This window comes from Mustelus asterias, chromosome 8, assembly GCF_964213995.1.
Source record: "Mustelus asterias chromosome 8, sMusAst1.hap1.1, whole genome shotgun sequence".
Taxonomy (NCBI): domain Eukaryota; kingdom Metazoa; phylum Chordata; class Chondrichthyes; order Carcharhiniformes; family Triakidae; genus Mustelus; species Mustelus asterias.
The window spans coordinates 126,685,730-126,707,425 of record NC_135808.1 but is presented as its reverse complement, the minus strand read 5'-3'; the positions used below and the strand labels follow the sequence as shown (position 1 = coordinate 126,707,425).

General features: G+C 47.3%; 2 protein-coding genes across 3 annotated transcripts in view; one reads left to right on the top strand and one right to left on the bottom strand.

Moving 5' to 3' along the window:
• LOC144497538 (outer dense fiber protein 2-like) overlaps nt 1-7,170 on the bottom strand; it is a 71,745-nt gene extending 64,575 nt beyond the window's left edge. The window contains exons 1-2 of the mRNA XM_078218939.1: nt 7,103-7,170; nt 959-1,064 (exon numbers count right to left, since the gene is read on the bottom strand). Of these exons, the coding sequence (XP_078075065.1) occupies nt 959-1,063 (105 nt within the window). The 5' untranslated portion in view covers nt 1,064; nt 7,103-7,170. The remainder of the gene's footprint in view (nt 1-958; nt 1,065-7,102) is intronic.
• A 261-nt stretch (nt 7,171-7,431) lies between these two features.
• The window catches only part of LOC144497528 (E3 ubiquitin-protein ligase Midline-1-like), a 31,513-nt gene continuing 17,248 nt past the window's right edge, over nt 7,432-21,696 (top strand). For both annotated transcript variants that reach the window (XM_078218925.1, XM_078218926.1), the window contains exons 1-3: nt 7,432-7,558; nt 11,526-12,162; nt 18,094-18,189. In XM_078218925.1, the coding sequence (XP_078075051.1) occupies nt 11,530-12,162; nt 18,094-18,189 (729 nt within the window). In that variant the 5' untranslated portion in view covers nt 7,432-7,558; nt 11,526-11,529. The remainder of the gene's footprint in view (nt 7,559-11,525; nt 12,163-18,093; nt 18,190-21,696) is intronic.

The following is a 21,696-nucleotide window of genomic DNA, read 5'->3' as shown; positions in this document are numbered from 1 at the left end:
CACGTCTTTTGGACTGTGGGAGGAAACCGGAGCACCCGGAGGAAACCCACGCAGACACGGGGAGAACGTACAGACTCAGCACAGACAGTGATTCATGCCGGGAATCGAACCTGGGTCCCTGGCGCTGTGAAGCAGCAGTGCTAACCACTGTGCCAACGTGTTTTAAACATGAACCTCTAATATCCCTTGTTCTCCCTCATCACTCAATCTTTCCCCCCATCAAAGTATCAGCACTTTTTAAAAAGTCAAGACAGATCACCTCACTCTATTGGATGCCATCCTTTACCTTTTTACTCATTCCACCAGTTTATAAATATTCAATTTAATATTTTTTTAAAATCAGAATCATATAGGGTGGCATGGTGGCACAGTGGTTAGCACTGCTGCCTCAGAGCATCAGGGACCCAGGTTCAATTCCCAGCTGGGTCATTGTGTGGAGTTTGCACATTCTCCCCGTGTCTGCGTGGGTTTCCTCCGGGTGCTCCGGTTTCCTCCCACAATCCAAAGATGTGCGGGTTAGGTGGATTAGCCATGTTAAATTGCCCCTTAGTGTGAGGGGGACTAGCTAGGGTAAATGCATGTGGTTATGAGGATAGGGCCTTGGTGGGACTGTGGTCTGTGCAGACTTGATGGGCTGAATGGCCTCCTTCTGCACTGTAGGATTCTATGGTACACAAGGAGCCATTCAGCCCATCTTATCTGCGTTGGGTCTTTGGTGGATATCCAATTAACCTCATGCCCTCTTCTTTACAGTCCTGCAAATTTTTTTCTCCTTAGCTTCCAAGTATTATCCAATTTTCTTCTGCATTTCACCACTGACTCTGTAATTATTACCCTTTTCAGCAGTGGTTGACAAATCATAACCTGTCGGGTTAAATAAATGTCATTTCTAATTCTTTTGCCAATAACGTTTGGGTTTTGATTATTTTATGAAGCAATTATTGCCATTAATACCTACTTCCACAACAGAAGGTAATAACTTGGGCTTTTGAATATGTACACGAAAGGCGGTAGATTCAGGAGCACGAACATGGATTGGAGATGAAGATGGTCTCAACTTCATTCTGAGAAAAAAAATTAAATGGTAAAAAAATGTTTCTCTTTTTAAAAAAAATTCTTTTTTTTTAAATTGCAGAGACATAGAACAGTTTAACACAGGAGGAGGCCATTCGTCCCATCGAATCTGCCCCAGTATTTCCTCACAAAGGGTGGGATTTGCCGAACAAAATCCCAAGTGTCGAATCCGTGTGAAAACTGGAGTAAATCCCGCTGCTATTTTCAAAATGAATCTCCCACACACTGTGCGCTGCAGAATGCACGAGCATTATCATTAAACATCTGTGGGTATGGCCTATTCCTGCTGGAGAGGACGGCAGCATAGTGCTAAGTGAGCCACTGCGCATGTGCCGATCGCCGCTATGACAGATCGGCGCACGTGCAGTAGCCCCACACTGCCGGCCTCCCAATTACTGCTGGCTGTGTAACCCTACCCACCCCTGCTTTCTGGCCCGCTGGACGTGTCCAGTCTCGAATTTCCCCCCCTTTCCGGCATCCCTTACCCTCCCCACCAGCCCCCCCCCCCAATCCTGACCTCCCCACCAACCGCTTACCCCTTCCCCTCCACCCCACTCCAATGGCCAGCCCCGATTTCTGGCCTCACTTTCTCTCCCAAAGCTACAAGTGCAGAGTAGCAGTGGGACCCCACAACCCCACCGATCCCCCACACCCCCCACCCCGGATGAGGCCCCGTCCCTCCAATAGGCCCCATCCCCTTGGCACAGCCCGATGCCCAGTGGGCAGTGCCAAGGTTCCCCCTTGGGCAGTGCCAGGGGGCCAGGCTGGCAATGCCCAGGGGGCACTCCCATGTTACCCCCGACCTCCTGGGGGGCCTCCATGGCCCCCTTCACTCCAGCGGGGTCAGGTTGCCAGCTCCCCGATAGTGGGGAGCAGTTGTAAATCCTGCTGGAGTGAGGGGGGTGGAGGAAAGAGGCTAGCAGGCCCGGAAACTTTAAATCCTAATTTAAATAAATTATACAGCTGAATTCTGGCATGGACCCAATGGCGCTGGAAATCCGGTGGTCAGAGATGCGCAGAGGCCATGGCGCCCAGCGGGGAGCCCAGCTAAACGGCCTCCACTGGAGTCTCCCGGTCCGTTGCGCTACTAAAGCAGTGCAGCGAGCTGGGAGAATCGCTCCCAAAATCTTTCTCATTATCCCTACAATTTTCCGATTCCCCTTTGAAAGCCGCTGCTGAATCAATAGGGAGTTGGTTAGTTCAGTTGCTCGATGATTAATGTGGTTCAGAATAACGTCAGCCGCGTGGGTTCAATTCCCGTGCCAGCTGAGTTTGACTTGGGACCTCTGCCTCCCCTGACCTGCCCTTGAGAGTGAAAGGCAATGACAAATCACCATTGACAAGAGCTACCAAGAAAATGGCCCAGAGCCAAGGACCAGCCTACAGACAGAGCATGGATGGATGAATGACTGAATGAATTGAATCTATGCATTGTCCAAAGATGCGCTGGTTTGGTTGATTGGCCTTGCTAAATTGACCCTAGTGTCAGGGGATTAGCAGCATAAATACGTGAGGTTGCGGGAATAGGGCCTGGGTGGGATTGTGGTCAGTGCAGACTCGATGGGCCGATTGGCCTCCTTCTGCACTGTAGGGGTTATATTATTCTATTGTATAAAAGCGTTATTCCTCATATCGCCTCTGGTTCTTTTGCCAATACGTTAAAAATGGTTATGTTCAAATACTTTTTGGGGTGCAATAAAAATTTGTCGGACTCAGTATTAAAAAATTAGACATCGAGGACTCTTCGGGTATTGAAAAAAATGGATACAACCACGCCCACAAACACGATAGTAATCTCCATTGCCCAATAATCTCAATCACTTTCCAGTTTATATAAACTACAAACATCCTCAAAAACACACCTGAGGATTCTAGAAAAGAAGTGGCTAACTGTTAAAGATTTTTGTTATTGTAAAATCAAAGATACATTCTGTCTTCATTGAAGAGCAAATTGTACATTTCCTCGCAAGACGTACATCTCAAGTGCTGGGAGGATAATTCAAAGCAACTGCCCTGGACATTTGGATTAGTTAGCCTTCTAGAATGTGTTTTCAGGCTCTTAATACTGCACCGTGCAATTCCATAGAGTCATAGAACAATACAGCACAGAAACAGGCCCTTCTGCCCACCCAGTCCATGCCGACCATGGTGCCCACCCAGCTAGTCCCAATTGTCCATGTTTGGCCCATATCCCTCTAATCCGTGGGGAGAGAATAGAGCCAACGTTTCGAGTCTAGATGACTCTTCAGAGCTCAGATGACCCTCCCGCTCTGACAAAGGGTCATCTAGGCTCGAAATGTTAGCTCTATTCTCTCCCCATCAATGCCATCAGGCATGCTGAGATTTTCCAGCATTTTCAGTTTTTGTTTCAGATTCCAGCATCCGCAGTATTAGGCTTTTATCCCTCTAATCCTTTCCCATCCATGTACTTATCCAAATGCTTTTTAAATGTTGCTACTGTACCTGCCTCAACCACAAAATGTAGCAAACCAAATGTATCCTAAAAGAAGACAATACCAGATAATATTTCATTAACATGAGTCAAAATCAATGTAAATAGTAACAGGCAAATCATGGTCAGTATGAACTAGAAATTCTCCAAGGAATAACCACATTGCTGTGGGTCTGTAGTTCTACATGTAGGCCAGACCAGGTAAGGATGGTAGATTTCCTTCCCTCAAGGGACATTAGTGAACCAGGTGAGTTTAATGAAAATGGATGATGGTTTCATGGTAACTATTACCAATGCTAACTTTATATTCCAGATTTATTAATTTAACTTCCACCAGGTGAGATTTGAACCCACGTCCCCAGAGCATTAACCGGGAATATTAACCCAGGGACAGCACCATTACATCACCATCTGGTCACTACACTTTAGGAAGGATGTGATTGCACTGGAGAGGGTGCAGAGGAGATCCACCAGGGTGTTTCAGCTATGAAGAGAGGCTGGTTAGGCTGGGGTTGTTTTCCTTACAGCAGAGAAGGCTGAAGGGGGACCTGATTGAAGTGGACAAAATTATGAGAGACATAGATAGGGTAGATAGCAAGACACTTTTCCCCTTAGCAGAGGGATCACTAACCAGGGGGCGTTGATTTAAGGTGAGGGACAGGAGATTTAGAGGGCATTTGAGGGAAAATGTTTTCACCCAGAGGATGGAGGGAATCTGGAACTCGCTTCCTAAGAGAGTGGTGGAGGCAGAGACCCTCACAACATTGAAGAAGTATTTAGGTGAGCTTTTGAAATGTCATAGCATGCACGGCTATAAGCCAAATGCTGGAAAATGGGATTAGAATAGATAGGTGCTTGATGACTGGCACAGGCATGATGGGCCAAAGGGCCACTTTCTGTGTCGTACATCTCTATGACTACCTCCCCCAAATATGTAATATATATCAAGAAAAGCTGTTGGCCTGAAACACAGATCCCTGAATATACCCCATTGTATACCCTGAGTAGATATCCCAGGGTATATACCCCATCATATACCCCTGGGAATGAAGGCATGTAAGATCACTGGCACCAACGCACTCCTCCCCGATGAGCTCAATGCATTCTATGCCCGTTTTGAGCAAGAGGTCAGCAAGCTTTTTCCCAGGGGAAGAGTCAATTACTAGGGGGCACAGGTCTAAGGTGCGAGGGGCAAGGTTTAAAGGAGATGTACAAGGCAAGTTTTCTTTTACACAGAGGGTGGTGGGTGTCTGGAACTCGTTGCCGGGGAGGGTAGCAGAAGCAGATATGATAGTGACCTTTAAGGGGCATCTTGACAAATACATGAATAGAATGGGAATAGAGGGATATGGTCCCCGGAAGGGTAGGGGGTTTTCGTTCCCGAAGGGGCTGTTTCTGTGCTGTAATTTTCTTTGTTCTTCGAGTGCACGCCCTCCACCTTGGCAGCTTCAGACAAACCTGTATCCAAGGTCACCATCACACACGTCAGAGCAGCTTTCTCAAAAGTCAACCCACGGAAAGCATGGCCTGAATAGGGTACCCAGGCGGGCGTTCAGATTCTGCATGGATCAGCTGACGGGGGGGGGGGGGGGGGGTTCGCCGACATCTTAAACCTCTCTTTACACCAATCTGAGGTCCCTATCTGCTTCAGAAAGCCGACCATCATCCCAGTACCAAAGAAAAGCCAAGCAGCGTGCCTTAATGACTATCGTCCAGTGGCTCTGACATCCATCATTATGAAGTGCTTCGAAAGGTAGTCATGGCACGAATCAATTCCAGCTTCTTGGGTTGCCTGGATCCACTACCACTACAACCTACCGCTGCAACAGGTCCAAAGCAGACACCATCTCCCTGGCCCTGCACTCAACCCTGGAACACCTAGATAGCAAGGACACCTATGTCAGACTCCTATTTATTGACCACAGCTCAGCCTTCAACACTATTATTCCTACAAAACTCATCTCCAAACTCCGTGGCCTGGGACTGGATCCTGAACTTCCTAACCCACAGACCACAATCAGTAAGGCAACAACATCTCCTCCACGATCATCCTCAACACCGGTGCTCCACAAGGCTGTGTTCTCAGCCCCCTACTATACTCCTTATATACCTATGACCGTGTGACCAGCTTGATTTTCAAGTTTGCTGATGACATCAGCATAGTGGTGATGAGACAGAGAACAGGGAAGCGATGGAGAATCTGGTGAACCGGTGCGACAACAATAATCTCTCCCTCAATGTCAACAAAACGAAGGAGATAGTCATTGACTTCAGGAAGGAAGCGTAGAGGAGAACATGCCCTTGTCAACATCAATGGGGACAAGGTGCAAATGGTTGAGAGCTTCAAGTTTCAAGGTGTCCAGATCACCAGCAACCTGTCCTGGTCCCTCCTCACCAACGCCTCTACTTTCTCATGAAGCTTAGGAAATTTGACATCCATCATTATGAAGTGCTTCGAAAGGTTAGTCGTGGCACGAATCAATTCCAGCTTCCTGGGTTGCCTGGATCCACTACCGCTACAGCCTACCGCTGCAACAGGTCCAAAGCAGACACCATCTCCCTGGCCCTGCACTCAACCCTGGAACACCTACTTTAAAGATGCACCATAGAAAGCATTCCTTCTGTTTACATCACAGCTTGGTATGGCACCTGCTCTGCCCAAGACTGCAACAAACTATAAAGGGTCATGAACGAAGCCCAGTCCATCACGCAAACCAGCCCCCCATCCATTGACACTATCTACACTTTCCGCTGCCTCGGAAAAGCAGCCAGCATAATTAAAAACCCCATCCGCCTTCTTTCGTTGGGAAGAAGATACAAAAGTCTGAGGACACGTGCCATCCGATTCAAGAACAGCTTCTTTCCTGCTGACTTTTGAATGAACCTACGTCGTATTAAGTTGGTCTTTCTCTACATCCTAGCTATGGCAGTAACACTACATTCTGCACTCTCTCCTTTCCTTCTCCTTGAACGGTATGCTTTGTCTGTATAACACATAAGAAACTATACTTTTCACTGTATACTGATACATGAGACAATAATAAATCAAAAATACGCCATTGTATATCCCTAAGTATATACCCCAGGGTATATATCCCATTGAATAGCCCTGGGTTTATACCCCATTGTACACCCCAGAGTATATACTCCATAGCCATGGGTTTATACCCCATTGAATAGCCCTGGGTTTATACCCCATAACCCTGGGTTTATACCCAATTGTACAGTCCTGGGTTTATACCCCATAGTATATACCCCATAACCCTGGGTTTACACCCCATTATACAGCCCTGGGTTTATACCCCATTGTATACTCCAGAGTATATACCCCATAGCCCTGGGTTTATACCCCATTGAATAGCCCTGGGTTTATACCCCAGAGTATATACCCCATAGCCCTGGGTTTGTACCCCAGAGTATATACCCCATAGCCCTGGGTTTATACCCTCCATTCGGTTGCCCTGTCACTGAGCTGATTTGCTGTGTGCTATTTTCACTTTGCTGACAGCTTTGTTGTATGGTAATTGAACAAACACCCTTTAGATTTGGCCCAGAGCTAAGTGAGGAAAGGCTGACCTGTGTGTGGAGACTGGCTCTCGGTGCCGCTCCCAGCGGCTTCACAGCCTCTTCCGTGCGGCTCACACACTCACCGAGGCCGGCCACAGCAGCGGCGGCTCCCCGCGGGACACCCAGCTCCCCGGGATCAAACCCGGCTCCAATCCCCGCTCCGCAGCAGCGGCGAACCCGGCTCCAGTCTGGGTTTTCCCGGCTCCAGTCTGGGTTTTCCGGGCTCCCCGAAGCCGCGTCTCCAGCCGCTGTTGCCGGGCGACGGCTCCTGTCGCTGATTGGCTGCCTTTAAATTTTGGGAACGGGATTTCCTCCAATGGGAGCGGCGGAGAGGCTGCAGAACCCGGAGCGGATCCGGACCCAGATCCGGTGCGGGAGCGGATCAAGAGCAGGATTGGGATCGGGATTGAGAGTGCGATTGGGACTGAGAGCGGAAATGGATCAGAAATGAAAGCGGTGAGAAAGGTACGTTGTGCAGTTTGCTGGGAAATTTAGTGTCTGCTTTGCTGGAATATTTTGATTGCAGTTTGCTGGGATATTTATAGAGTCATAGAGGTTTACAGTATGGAAACAGGCCCTTCGGCTCAACTTGTCCATGCCGCCCTTTTTTAAAACCCTAAAACTAATCCCAATTGCCTGCATTTGGCCCATATCCCTCTATACCCATTTTACGCATGTAACTATCTAAATGCTTTTTAAAAGACAACATTGTATCCACCTCTACTACTACCTCTGGCAGCTTGTTCCAGACACTCACCACCCTCTGTGTGAGACAATTGCCCCTCTGGACCGTTTTGTATCTCTCCCCTCTCACCTTAAACCTATGCCCTCTAGTTTTGGACTCCCCTACCTTTGGGAAAAGATATTGACTATCTAGCTGATCTGTGCCCCTCATTATTTTATAGACCTCAATAAGGTCACCCCTCAGCCTCCTACGCTCCAGAGAAAAAAGTCCCAGTCTATCCAGCCTCTCCTTATAACTCAAATCTATCAAGTCCTGCACACAGTATTCCAAGTGTGGCCTTACCAATGTCTTGTACAACTTCAACAAGACGTCCCAACTCCTGTATTCAATGTTGTAACCGATGAAACCAAGCATGCCGAATGCCTTCTTCAACACTCTGTCCACCTATGACTCCACTGTCAAGGAGCTATGAACATGTACCCGTAGATCTCTTTGTTCTGTAACTCTCCCCAACGCCCGACCATTAATTGAGTAAGTCCTGCCCTGGTTCAATCTACCAATCTACCAAAATTCGATGTTGTGGCTATTTCAGAGACATGGATAGAGCAGGGGCAGGAATGGATGCTGCAGGTCCCGGGGTTCAAATGTTTTAGTCGAAGTAGGGAAGGAGGTAGAAGAGGGGGAGGGGTAGCATTATTGGTCAGAGATTGTATCACAGTGTCAGAGAGGAGGTTTGATGAGGACTTATCTGTTGAGGTAGTATGGGCGGAGATTAGAAATAGGAGAGGAGAGGTCACCCTGTTGGGAGTCTTTTATAGACCTCCTAAAAGTTCTAGAGAGGTTGAGGAAAGGATTGCGGAGTCAATCCTGCTTAGGAGTGAAAGTAATAGGGCAATTGTTATGGGGGATTTTAACTTGACTAATATTGACTGGAATTGTTATAGCTCTAGCTCGTTAGAGGGGTCAGTTTTTGTTCAAAGCGTGCAGGAAGGTTTTTTGACTCAGTATGTAGACAGGCCAACTAGAGGTGAGGCTATATTGGATCTGGTGCTGGGAAATGAGCCAGACCAGGTGCTAGACTTGGAAGTTGGTGTGCATTTTGGTGATAGTGACCACAATTCGGTTACGTTCACCTTAGTGATGGAAAGGGATAGGCATGAACCTCGGGCCAGTGGTTTTAGCTGGGGGAAGGGTAATTATGAGGCTATTAGGAGAGAATTAGGAAACATAGGTTGGACTAGGAGATTACAGGGACTGGGAACGTCCGACATGTGGAGTTTTTTCAAGGAGCAGCTACTGCGAGTCTGTGATAGGTATGTCCCTGTCAGGCAAGGAGGAATTGGTAGGGCTAGGGAACCGTGGTGCACCAAAAAAGTTTCTTTGTTGGTTAAAAAGAAAAAGGAGGCTTATGTTCGGATGAGACGTGAGCACTCGGGTAGTGCACTAGAAAGCTTTAGATTGGCTAAGAGGGAGTTGAAGAGCGAGCTTAGAAGGGCTAAAAGGGGACATGAGAAGACTTTGGCGGATAGGGTTAAAGAGAATCCTAAGGCGTTCTATAGGTATGTCAAGAACAGAAGGTTGGTTAGGGCAAGTTTAGGGCCAGTTATAGATGGCAGAGGGAAGTTATGTGTGGAACCGGAGGAGATTGGTGAAGCATTGAACCAATATTTCTCTTCGGTGTTCACGCAAGGGGACATGAATATAGCTGAGGAGGACACTGGGTTGCAAGGGAGTAGAATAGACAGTATTACAGTTGATAAGGAGGATGTGCAGGATATTCTGGAGGGTCTGAAAATAGATAAATCCCCTGGTCCGGATGGGATTTATCCAAGGATTCTCTGGGAGGCAAGAGAAGTGATTGCAGAGCCTCTGGCTCTGATCTTCAGGTCGTCGTTGGCCTCTGGTATAGTACCAGAAGATTGGAGGTTAGCGAATGTTGTCCCATTGTTTAAGAAGGGGAACAGAGACTTCCCCGGGAATTATAGACCGGTGAGTCTCACTTCTGTTGTCGGCAAGATGTTGGAAAAAATTATAAGGGATAGGATTTATAGTTATTTGGAGAGTAATGAATTGATAGGTGATAGTCAGCATGGTTTTGTGGCAGGTAGGTCGTGCCTTACTAACCTTATTGAGTTTTTTGAGAAAGTGACCAAGGAGGTGGATGGGGGCAAGGCAGTGGACGTGGTATATATGGATTTTAGTAAGGCGTTTGATAAGGTTCACCATGGTAGGCTTCTGCAGAAAATGCAGATGTATGGGATTGGGGGTGATCTAGGAAATTGGATCAGGAATTGGCTAGCGGATAGGAAACAGAGGGTGGTGGTTGATAGTAAATATTCATCATGGAGTGCGGTTACAAGTGGTGTACCTCAGGGATCTGTTTTGGGGCCACTGCTGTTTGTAATATTTATTAATGATCTGGATGAGGGTATAGTTGGGTGGATTAGCAAATTTGCTGATGACACCAAAGTCGGTGGTGTGGTAGACAGTGAGGAAGGGTGTCGTAGTTTGCAGGAAGACTTAGACAGGTTGCAAAGTTGGGCCGAGAGGTGGCGGATGGAGTTTAATGCGGAGAAGTGTGAGGTAATTCACTTTGGTAGGAATAACAGATGTGTTGAGTATAGGGCTAACGGGAGGACTTTGAATAGTGTGGAGGAGCAGAGGGATCTAGGTGTATGTGTGCATAGATCCCTGAAAGTTGGGAATCAAGTAGATAAGGTTGTTAAGAAGGCATATGGTGTCTTGGCGTTTATTGGTAGGGGGATTGAATTTAGGAGTCGTAGCGTTATGTTGCAACTGTACACAACTCTGGTGCGGCCGCACTTGGAGTACTGTGTGCAGTTCTGGTCCCCACATTACAGGAAGGATGTGGAGGCTTTGGAGAGGGTGCAGAGGAGGTTTACCAGGATGTTGCCTGGTATGGAGGGGAGATCCTATGAGGAGAGGCTGAGGGATTTGGGATTGTTTTCGCTGGAAAGGCGGCGGCTAAGAGGGGATCTTATTGAAACATATAAGATGATTAGAGGTTTAGATAGGGTGGATAGTGATAGCCTTTTTCCTCTGATGGAGAAATCCAGCACGAGGGGGCATGGCTTTAAATTGAGGGGGGGTAGTTATAGAACCGATGTCAGGGGTAGGTTCTTTACCCAGAGGGTGGTGAGGGATTGGAATGCCCTGCCAGCATCAGTAGTAAATGCGCCTAGTTTGGGGGCGTTTAAGAGATCCGTAGATAGGTTCATGGACGAAAAGAAATTGGTTTAGGTTGGAGGGTCACAGTTTTTTTTTAACTGGTCGGTGCAACATCGTGGGCCGAAGGGCCTGTTCTGCGCTGTAATGTTCTATGTTCTATGTTCTAAAATGCATCATCTCGCGTTTGTCTAAATTAAACTCCATCTGCCATTCGTCAGCCCACTGGCCCAATTGATCAAGATCCCGTTGCAATTGGAGATAACTTTCTTCACTGTCCACTATGCCACCAACCTTGGTGTCATCTGCAAACTTAATAACCATGCCTCCTATATTCTCATCCAAATCATTAATATAAATGACAAATAACAGTGGACCCAGCACTGATCCCTGAGGCACACCGCTGGTCACAGGCCTCCAGTTTGTAAAACAACTCTCTACAAACACCCTCTGGCTTCTTAGTGTCTGGTTTGCTGGGATATTTAGTGTCTCGTTTGCTGGGATGTTTTGATTGCAGTTTGCTGGGAGGTTTTGATTGCAGTTTTCTGGGATATTTTTCAGGGAGATGAGCCTGTCTCGAATCATGGACAGTCTGGATGAGGAGCTGCTGTGTGTCATTTGCCGGGATATCTTTGTCGATCCTGTCACTCTGCCATGCGGGCACAACTTCTGCAGCGACTGTGTGGCGCAGCTCAAACACTGGGTCGGCAATTCAGAGCCAGCCACCGATGATGAGGATGATGACCATGCCACCTCCTCCTCCCGGGCCGTGCCCTGCTACACCTGTCCCCTCTGCCACTCCAGCTGCCCTATGAGTCTGGAGCTGAGGAGGAACGTGGCTCTACACAACATTGTTGAGAGGCATTGGCAGAGGGGGCAGGCTGGCTGCAGCTCCCTGAGCTGTGACCTGTGCAAAGGGATTCAGAGAGCACCAGCCGACAAAAGCTGTGTAAATTGTGGCCAATCTTTCTGTGCCCTCCACCTGATGCCACACCAGGAGAATCTGGCATTCCGAGACCATGTCCTGGTGAAGCCGACCGCCAACATCAGCCACCTGTGTAAGCGACATGGCAAAGAGCTAGAGCTATACTGTCAGACTGACCAGTGCCCTCTCTGTGCCTACTGTATGTTACCCACTGAGACCTCTCACCATCACCACCAGGTCCTCAAACTGACTGACGCCACCTCCACAATCAAAGTAATCATTTTAGCTTTTTTTCCATTCATTCTCGCTCTGAAGGAGACCATTTGTAATCCCGGGGGCCATGGACCACGTGCTGGATTATAAGATTAGGCTGGCGCAGATGCGATGGGCAGAATGGCCGCCTTCTGTGGCATAACCGTTTTCGAGGAGACATGTCAAATCAAATCAAAAATGTGGGGAAAAGGCCTGGGATTGGCAGCACCTGGATTGCCCTTTAGGAGGGCGGCACGGTGGCACAGTGGTTAGCACTGCTGCCTCACAGTACCAGGGACCCGGGCTCGAGTCCCGGCTTGGGTCACTATCTGTGTGGAGTTTGCACATTCTCCCCGTGTCTGCGTGGGTTTCCTCCGGATGCTCCGGTTTCCTCCCACAGTCCAAAGATGTGCGGGTTAGCTTGATTGACCATGCTAAATTGCCCCTTGGTGTCAGGGGGACTAGCTAGGGCAAAATGTATGAGTTCTGGGGACAAGGCCTGGATGGGATTGTGGTCAGTGTAGACTTGATGGGCCAAATGGTCTCCTTCTGCAATGTAGAATTCAATGATCTTTGAGAGCCAGTATGGACACAATGGGCCGAATAGCATTCTGTCCTGTAACAATTCTACAATTCTGCCCTTCGTGTTTTGTGCTGGCTGTTTATCCAATTATTCCCCCTCTCTCCTCAATTATTTATGCAGTTCCCTTTTGAAAATTCCCATCGGATCCGGCTTGCCACTCTTTGTTAGGCAGATGGTGAAAGAAAAGCAAATACTGTGGATGCTGGAAATCTGAAATACAAACAACATGCTGCAAAACCTCAGCAGGTCTGGCAGCATCTGTGGAGAGGGAAACAAGAGTTAGTGTTTCAAAATCCAGTATGACTCTATAGATGGGCTGGTTAGAAGGACAGATCAATGGCAAATGGAATTTGACTCTGAAAAGTGTGAGTTGATGCATTTTGGGAGGACTAATAAGGCAAGGGAACACGCAGTGAATGGTAGGATCCCAGGTAGTTATGAAGACCAGAGGGATCCTGGGGTGCATGTCCACAGATCCCTGTAGGCAGCAGGATGGGCGGATAAGGTGATTAAGAAGGCATATGGGGATACATATGGGAGGCGATGGCCTAATGGTATTATCGCTAGGCTATTAATCCAGAAACTCAGCTAATGTTCTGGGGACCCGGGTTCAAATCCCACCATGGCAGGTGGTGGAAATTGAATTCAATAAAAAAATATCTGGAATTAAGAATCTACTGATGACCATGAAACCATTGTTGATTGTCGGGAAAACCCATCTGGTTCACTCATGTCCTTTAGGGAAGGAAATCTGCCGTCCTTAACTGGTCTGGCCTCCAGAGCCGCAGCAATGTGATTGACTCTCAATTGCCCTCGGGCAACTAGGGAAAGGCAATAAATGCTGGCCAGCCAGCGCCACCCAGGTCCCACAAATAATTTTTTTTTAAAAACTTACCTTTATGAGCTGAGGCATAGAATATAAGAGTAGGGAGGTTATGATGGAGCTGTATAAAACACTCATTAAACAACTGCGTACTTTGTGCAGTTCAGGCCGCCACACTATAGGAAGAATGTGATTGCACGAGAGAAGGTGCAGAGGAAGTTCACCAGGATGTTGGCTAATCTGGGGGGTTGCAGCAATGAAGCAAGGCTGGAGTTATTTTCCTTAGAGCGGTGAAGGGAGGACCTGATTAAGGGGGTCAAAGATTTAAATAAAGGGGCAGGAGATTTAATGGGGATTTGAGGAGAAACTTTTTCACCCAGAAGGTGTTGGGAATCTGGAAGTCTCTGCTGGAAAGGATGGTAGAGGCAGGAACCCTCACAACATTTACAAAGCATTTTGATGAATGCCATAACATAGAAGTGCTGGAAAATGGGATTAGGGTAGACGCTTGATAGCTGGCACAAACTTGATGGGCAATACTACCTGTCCCGCTACATATCTTTGTATCATCTGCAAACTTAGCAACAGTGCCTTCAATTTCTTCTTCCAAATCATTAATGTATATTGTGAAAAGCACCAACCCCTGAGGCACAACTAGGCACCGGCTGCCATCCTGAAAAGGACCCTTTATCCCCACTGTCTGCCTTCTGCCAGTCAGCCAATCCTCTACCCGTGGCAGGATCTTACCCTTAACACCATGGGCTCTTAACTTATTTATAAGAACATAAGAAATAGGAGCAGGAGTAGGCCATCTAGCCCCTCGAGCCTGCCCCGCCATTCAATAAGATCATGGCTGATCTGACGTGGATCAGTACCACTTACCCGCCTGATCCCCATAACCCTTAATTCCCTTACCGATCAGGAATCCATCCATCCGCGCTTTAAACATATTCAGCGAGGTAGCCTCCACCACCTCAGTGGGCAGAGAATTCCAGAGATTCACCACCCTCTGGGAGAAGAAGTTCCTCCTCAACTCTGTCTTAAACCGACCCCCCTTTATTTTGAGGCTGTGTCCTCTAGTTTTAACTTCCTTACTAAGTGGAAAGAATCTCTCCGCCTCCACCCTATCCAGCCCCCGCATTATCTTATAAGTCTCCATAAGATCCCCCCTCATCCTTCTAAACTCCAACGAGTACAAACCCAATCTCCTCAGCCTCTCCTCATAATCCAAACCCCTCATCTCCGGTATCAACCTGGTGAACCTTCTCTGCACTCCCTCCAATGCCAATATATCCTTCCTCATATAAGGGGACCAATACTGCACACAGTATTCCAGCTGCGGCCTCACCAATGCCCTGTACAGGTGCATCAAGACATCCCTGCTTTTATATTCTATCCCCCTCGCAATATAGGCCAACATCCCATTTGCCTTCTTGATCACCTGTTGTACCTGTCTCCTGTGCGGCACCTTGTCAAAGGCCTTTTGGAGACCTAAATAAATCACGTCCACTGGCTGTCCTTTATCTAACTTCCTTGTTACCTCCTCAAAGAACTCTTGACAGATTTGTCAGACATGACCTCCCCTTGACAAAGCCATTTGACTCAGTCCTACTTTATCATCCACTTCCAAGTACTCCGCGATCTCATCTTTGATAATGGACTCTAAAATCTTGCCAATGACCGAAGTCAGGCTAACTGGCCTATAATTTCCCATCGGCTGCCTCCCTTCCTTCTTAAACAGTGGTGTTACATTAGCTACTTTCCAGTCCTCTGGTACCTTCCCTGCCTCCTGTGATTGCTGAAAGATCACCACCAATGCCTCCACAATTTCCATGACTATCTCTTTTAGAACCCTGGAGTGCATTCCATCTGGTCCAGGTGACTTATCCAACCTTCAGACCTTACAGTTTCCCCAGAACCTTCACCTTAGTGGTGGCCACTACACTCACCTGTGCCCCCTGATTCTCCTGGAACTCTGGCATCCCACTGGTGTCTTCCACCGTGAAGACTGATGCAAGGTAACTATTCAGTTCCTCTGCCATTGCTTCATTTCCTATTATTAGCTCTCCAGCCTCATTTTCCAGTGGTCCAATGTCTATTTTTGCCTCTCTCTTATCTTTTAAATATTGAAAAAAAACTTTTCCTCTCTTCTTTTATATTACTAGCTAGCTTACACTCATATTTCATCTTCTCCCCTCTTATTGCTTTTTTAGTTGTCCTTTGCTCGCCTTTAAAGGCTTCCCAATCCTCTGGCTTCTCACTAATCCTTGCCACTTTGTATGCTTTTTCTTTTGCTTTTATGCTGTCCTTGACTTCCCTTGTCAGCCATGGATGCCTTGTCCTCCCCTTAGCATGTTGCCTCCTCCTTGGGATGAATTTCTGTTGTGCCTCCCGAATAACCCCCAAAAACTCCTGCCATTGCTGTTCCACTGTCTTCTTTGCTCGGCTCCCTTTTCAACTCTGGCCAGCTCCTCCCTCATGTCTTTGTAGTTACCTTTATTTAATTGTAATACCATTACATCTGATTCCAGCTTCCCCCTCTCAAACTGCAGGGTAAATTCTATCATATTGTGGTCACTGTTCCCTAAGGGTTCCTTCACCTTAGGTTCCCTAATCAAGCCTGTCTCATTACAAATCACCAAATCCAGAATTGCCTGTTCCCTGATGGGCTCTGTCACAAGCTGCTCCAAAAAACCATCTCTTAGACATTCCACAAATTCCTATTCTTGGGATCCACTACCTACCTGATTTTCCCAGTCCACCTGCATATTGAAGTCCCCCATGATTGTTGTAATATTGCCTTTTTTATATTGCCTTTTCTATCTCCTGAATTATTTTCTGCCCCACATCCTGACTACTGCTAGGGGGCCTGTACATAACTCCCATCAGAGTCTTCTTACCTTTGCGATTCCTCAACTCTACCCACAGAGATTCTATGCCTTCTGATCCTATATCGCTTCTTGCTATCGATTTAACTTCATTCGTTACTAACAATGCAACCCCGCCCCCTTTGACCATCTGCCTGTCCTTCCGATAGGACACATAACCTTGTATATTGAGATCCCAGCCCTGATCCCCTTGCAGCCACGTCTCTGTGATGCCCACAACATCATACCGGCCAATTTCAATGCGCGCAACAAGCTCATTTACCTTGTTCCGTATACTGCACGCACTGAGGTACAACATCCCCAGTCCTGCATTGACCACCTCCCTTCTCATACTTGTCACCTTTTTTGCTCTGCCTGAGGTTAGGTCCTGTCACCTTCTATACTCTGTTCTATTATGTGGTCTAGAAACTTTACTAACTCATGATTCCAAATAAACCTGTTGGATTTTAACCTGGTGTTGTGAGACTTCTTACTGTGCCCGCTCCAGTCCAACGCTGGCACCTCCACATTATGGGTAAGGAGCAGGAGGTTTAACTAATTGGATAACTCATCCCAGCATGGGTGATGGACCAAATGGCCTCCTGTGTTTCATGATTCTAGAACCTAGGATTCTTTTATACAGCCGACTCAATGTGCTTTACCAAACTGACAACCTGAGGGCAAATCTAGGTAGGGCCTCCATGCTAAGGAGGCAATTCTCTAGCCCCTGAGTTTGGTACCAGTTGAATGATAGCTGCAGTGTGAAAGTGAATTAAAAATGCACCAGAAATTTCCTTAAACCTCATGGGAGCTCCTGTTTAAAAACATGCTTAATATGTTCAAAATAAGCAGACACCTCTGCTTAAAATGTTTTAGAATGAAAATACAATAATTTTAGTTAAGTCACTTTTCTTTCATATTTTAGCCAACTACGGTACGGTAGCACAGTGGTTAGCACTGCTGCTTCACAACGCCAGAGACCTGGGTTCGATTCCCGGCTCGGGTCACTGTCTGTGCGGAGTCTGCATGTTCTCCCTGTGTCTGCATGGGTTTTCTCCGGGTGCTCTGGTTACCTCCCACATTCTAAAAGACGTGCTGGTTAGGTGCATTGACCCGAACAGGCGCCGTGTGGCGACGGGAATTTCACAGTAACTTCATTGCAGTGTTAATGTAAGCCTTACTCGTGACGAATAAATAAATAAACTTTAAAAAGTTAAAGTTAAAAGCTTATTTATTAGTCACAAATAGGCTTACATCAACATTGCAATGAAGTTACTGTAATTATCCCCTCGTCGCCACAGTCCAGCACCTGTTTGGGTAAATGCACCCTAACCAGCACGTCTTTCGGACTGTGGGAGGAAACCGGAGCACCCAGAGGAAACCCACGCAGACACGGGGAGAACGTGCAAACTCCACACAGACAGTGACCTAAGCAGGGAATCGAACTCGGGTCCCTGGTGCTGTGAGGCAGCAGTGCTAACCACTGTGCCACCCCAGTTGATGTTGTGCATCCTCCTGGCCAATATTTTGCTTTTAAACACTGAGATAATATAAAATGAAAATTTTATCTGTTTGCTTTTCAATGCCAAATGGTGCTTTGATAAGTCGGTGTCTTATAAATTGTGGATTGTCTTCTTTCATTTGGAGAGCTTGCAATATAAATGTTTACTGTTCTCCAGGACGAGTGCAAATGTGAACTCGCCAAAGTTGAGAAAAATCTGGCTGCTGTGGATAATGGGCTTTGCGATTTGGAGGAAACGGCATCTGCTCAGAAGGTATTGCTGGGACTGGCGGGACGAAGCTTAATCATTTTCCAACCTGGAAAGCTGATCAGAAATTGTTACTTTTTAGCTTTTAAACTTGGTGAATGTCACCTATCTTTCTCTTTTTGTAAAGCTATTATTGTAGCTATTGAACTGAAAGCAGAAAATGCTGGATAAACTCAGCAGGTCTGGCAGCATCTGTGGAGATTTGATTTATTTTTTTGTCACATGTATTGGGATACAGTGAAAAGTATTGTTTCTTGCGCGCTATACAGACAAAGCAGGGATGAGGCTATTGAGTTGGACGATCAACCATGATCATGATGAATGATGGAGCAGGCTCGAAGGGCCAAATGGCCTCCCCCTGCTCCTATCTTCTATGTTTCATAGATTACATAGGAGATAAGGAAAGGAGAGGGTGCAGAATATAATATTACAGTCACAGCTAGGGTGTAGAGGAAGGTCAGCTTAATATAAGGTAGGCCAATTCAAAAATCTGATGGCAGCAGGGAAGAAGCTGTTCTTGTGTCGGTTGGTACATGATCTCAGGCTTTTGTATCTTTTTCCCAACCAAAGAAGGTGGAAGAGAGAATGTCCGGGGTGCGTGGGGTCCTTAATTATGCTGGCTGCTTTGCCGAAGCAGCGGCAAGTGTAGACAGTGTCAATGGATGGTAGGCTGGTTTGCGTTAATGTTTTGAGTCTGTATGGCTCTTAATCAGAGATAAAGAGAGGGAGAAATGTGATGGATTTTATATTGTATAAGAGGGGGTGGAACAGCTGGAGCAGTGTAGATGGTCAGTGATAGATGGGAGTTAGGAGAGATTGCAACAAAGATGTGTCGATCATGAGGCAGAGGAAGCGTTAATGGCAGACCATTATCGGCAGTATCTGCAACACTTCATATTACCATTAACACTGTCAATAGGACTTGAGACGTTAACTCTGTTTTTCCCTCCACAGATGCTGCCAGACCTGCTGAGCTTTTCCAGCATTTTCAGTCTGTTTCAGATTTCCAGCATCTGATTTTCCTCAATTCCCCCTTGTCCCTTTTGGCCCAGCAGGCACACAGCTCCTGTGGCTGATGCACTAGCCCACCTCAGAAAGCATGTGAGAGAAGCTTGGTGGAAATTCCCCGTCTAACTTTATACTACTAAAGGCAGGTCTGTGTTTGTGCTGCTCCCTAAAGCCCCAGTGCAACCAAGCTCACAAAGCACAGACCGAGGAACCCACTTGCATTGTGTGGTAATCTATTGTGTAAAGCCACCAAAACGTCTACAGACATCATACAGTAGAATGACTAGGTCATTCAGTGTCATTAGCAGATAGCTTCTTCTCCATATTGATTAACACAAAGCATTAACACAAAGTTGGTAAATTGATGGAAAAGGTCCTTAGAGATGGGATTTACGACCATTTAGAAAGATGCGGATTAATCCGGGATAGTCAGCACGGATTCGTGAAGGGCAAGTCGTGCCTCACAAATTTGATAGAATTTTTTGAGGAGGTAACGAAGTGTGTTGATGAAGGTAGGGCAGTTGATGTCATATACATGGATTTTAGTAAGGCGTTTGATAAGGTCCCCCATGGTCGGCTTATGATGAAAGTAAGGAGGTGTGGGATAGAGGGAAAGTTGGCCGATTGGATAGGTAACTGGCTATCTGATCGAATGTGGAGATGCCGGCGTTGGACTTGGGTAAACACAGTAAGAAGTTTAACAACACCAGGTTAAAGTCCAACAGGTTTATTTGGTAGCAAAAGCCACACAAGCTTTCGGAGCTCTTAGCCCCTTCTTCAGGTGAGTGGGAATTCTGTTCACAAACAGAGCTTATAAAGACACAGACTCAATTTACATGAATAATGGTTGGAATGCAAATACTTACAACTAATCAAGTCTTTAAGAGACGAAACAATGTGAGTGGAGAGAGCATCAAGACAGGCTAAAAAGATGTGTATTGTCTCCAGACAAGACAGCCAGTGAAACTCTGCAGGTCCACGCAACTGTGGGAGTTACAAGTAGTGTGACATGAACCCAATATCCCGGTTGAGGCCGTCCTCGTGTGTGCGGAACTTGGCTATCAGTTTCTGCTCAGTGACTCTGCGCTGTCGTGTGTCGCGAAGGCCGCCTTGGAGAACGCTTACCCGAATATCAGAGGCCGAATGCCCGTGACCACTGAAGTGCTCCCCAACAGGAAGAGAACAGTCTTGCCTGGTGATTGTCGAGCGGTGTTCATTCATCCGTTGTCGCAGCGTCTGCATAGTTTCCCCAATGTACCATGCCTCGGGACATCCTTTCTTGCAGCGTATCAGGTAGACAACGTTGGCCGAATTGCAAGAGTATGTACCGTGTACCTGGTGGATGGTGTTCTCACGTGAGATGATGGCATCTGTGTCGATGATCCGGCACGTCTTGCAGAGGTTGCTGTGGCAGGGTTGTGTGGTGTCATGGTCACTGTTCTCCTGAAGGCTGGGTAGTTTGCTGCGGACAATGGTCTGTTTGAGGTTGTGCGGTTGTTTGAAGGCAAGAAGTGGGGGTGTGGGGATGGCCTTGACGAGATGTTCGTCTTCATCAATGACATGTTGAAGGCTCCGGAGGAGATGCCGTAGCTTCTCCGCTCCGGGGAAGTACTGGACAACAAAGGGTACTCTGTCCACTGTGTCCCGTGTTTGTCTTCTGAGGAGGTCGGTGCGGTTTTTCGCTGTGGCGCGTTGGAACTGTTGATCAATGAGTCTAGCGCCATATCCTGTTCTTATGAGGGCATCTTTCAGCGTCTGGAGGTGTCTGTTGCGATCCTCCTCATCCGAGCAGATCCTGTGTATACGGAGGGCTTGTCCGTAGGGGATGGCTTCCGTCTTCATCAATGACATGTTGAAGGCTCCGGAGGAGATGCCGTAGCTTCTCCGCTCCGGGGAAGCCATCCCCTACGGACAAGCCCTCCGTATACACAGGATCTGCTCGGATGAGGACGATCGCAACAGACACCTCCAGACGCTGAAAGATGCCCTCATAAGAACAGGATATGGCGCTAGACTCATTGATCAACAGTTCCAACGCGCCACAGCGAAAAACCGCACCGACCTCCTCAGAAGACAAACACGGGACACAGTGGACAGAGTACCCTTCGTTGTCCAGTGCTTCCCCGGAGCGGAGAAGCTACGGCATCTCCTCCGGAGCCTTCAACATGTCATTGATGAAGACGAACATCTCGCCAAGGCCATCCCCACACCCCCACTTCTTGCCTTCAAACAACCGCACAACCTCAAACAGACCATTGTCCGCAGCAAACTACCCAGCCTTCAGGAGAACAGTGACCATGACACCACACAACCCTGCCACAGCAACCTCTGCAAGACGTGCCGGATCATCGACACAGATGCCATCATCTCACGTGAGAACACCATCCACCAGGTACACGGTACATACTCTTGCAATTCGGCCAACGTTGTCTACCTGATACGCTGCAAGAAAGGATGTCCCGAGGCATGGTACATTGGGGAAACTATGCAGACGCTGCGACAACG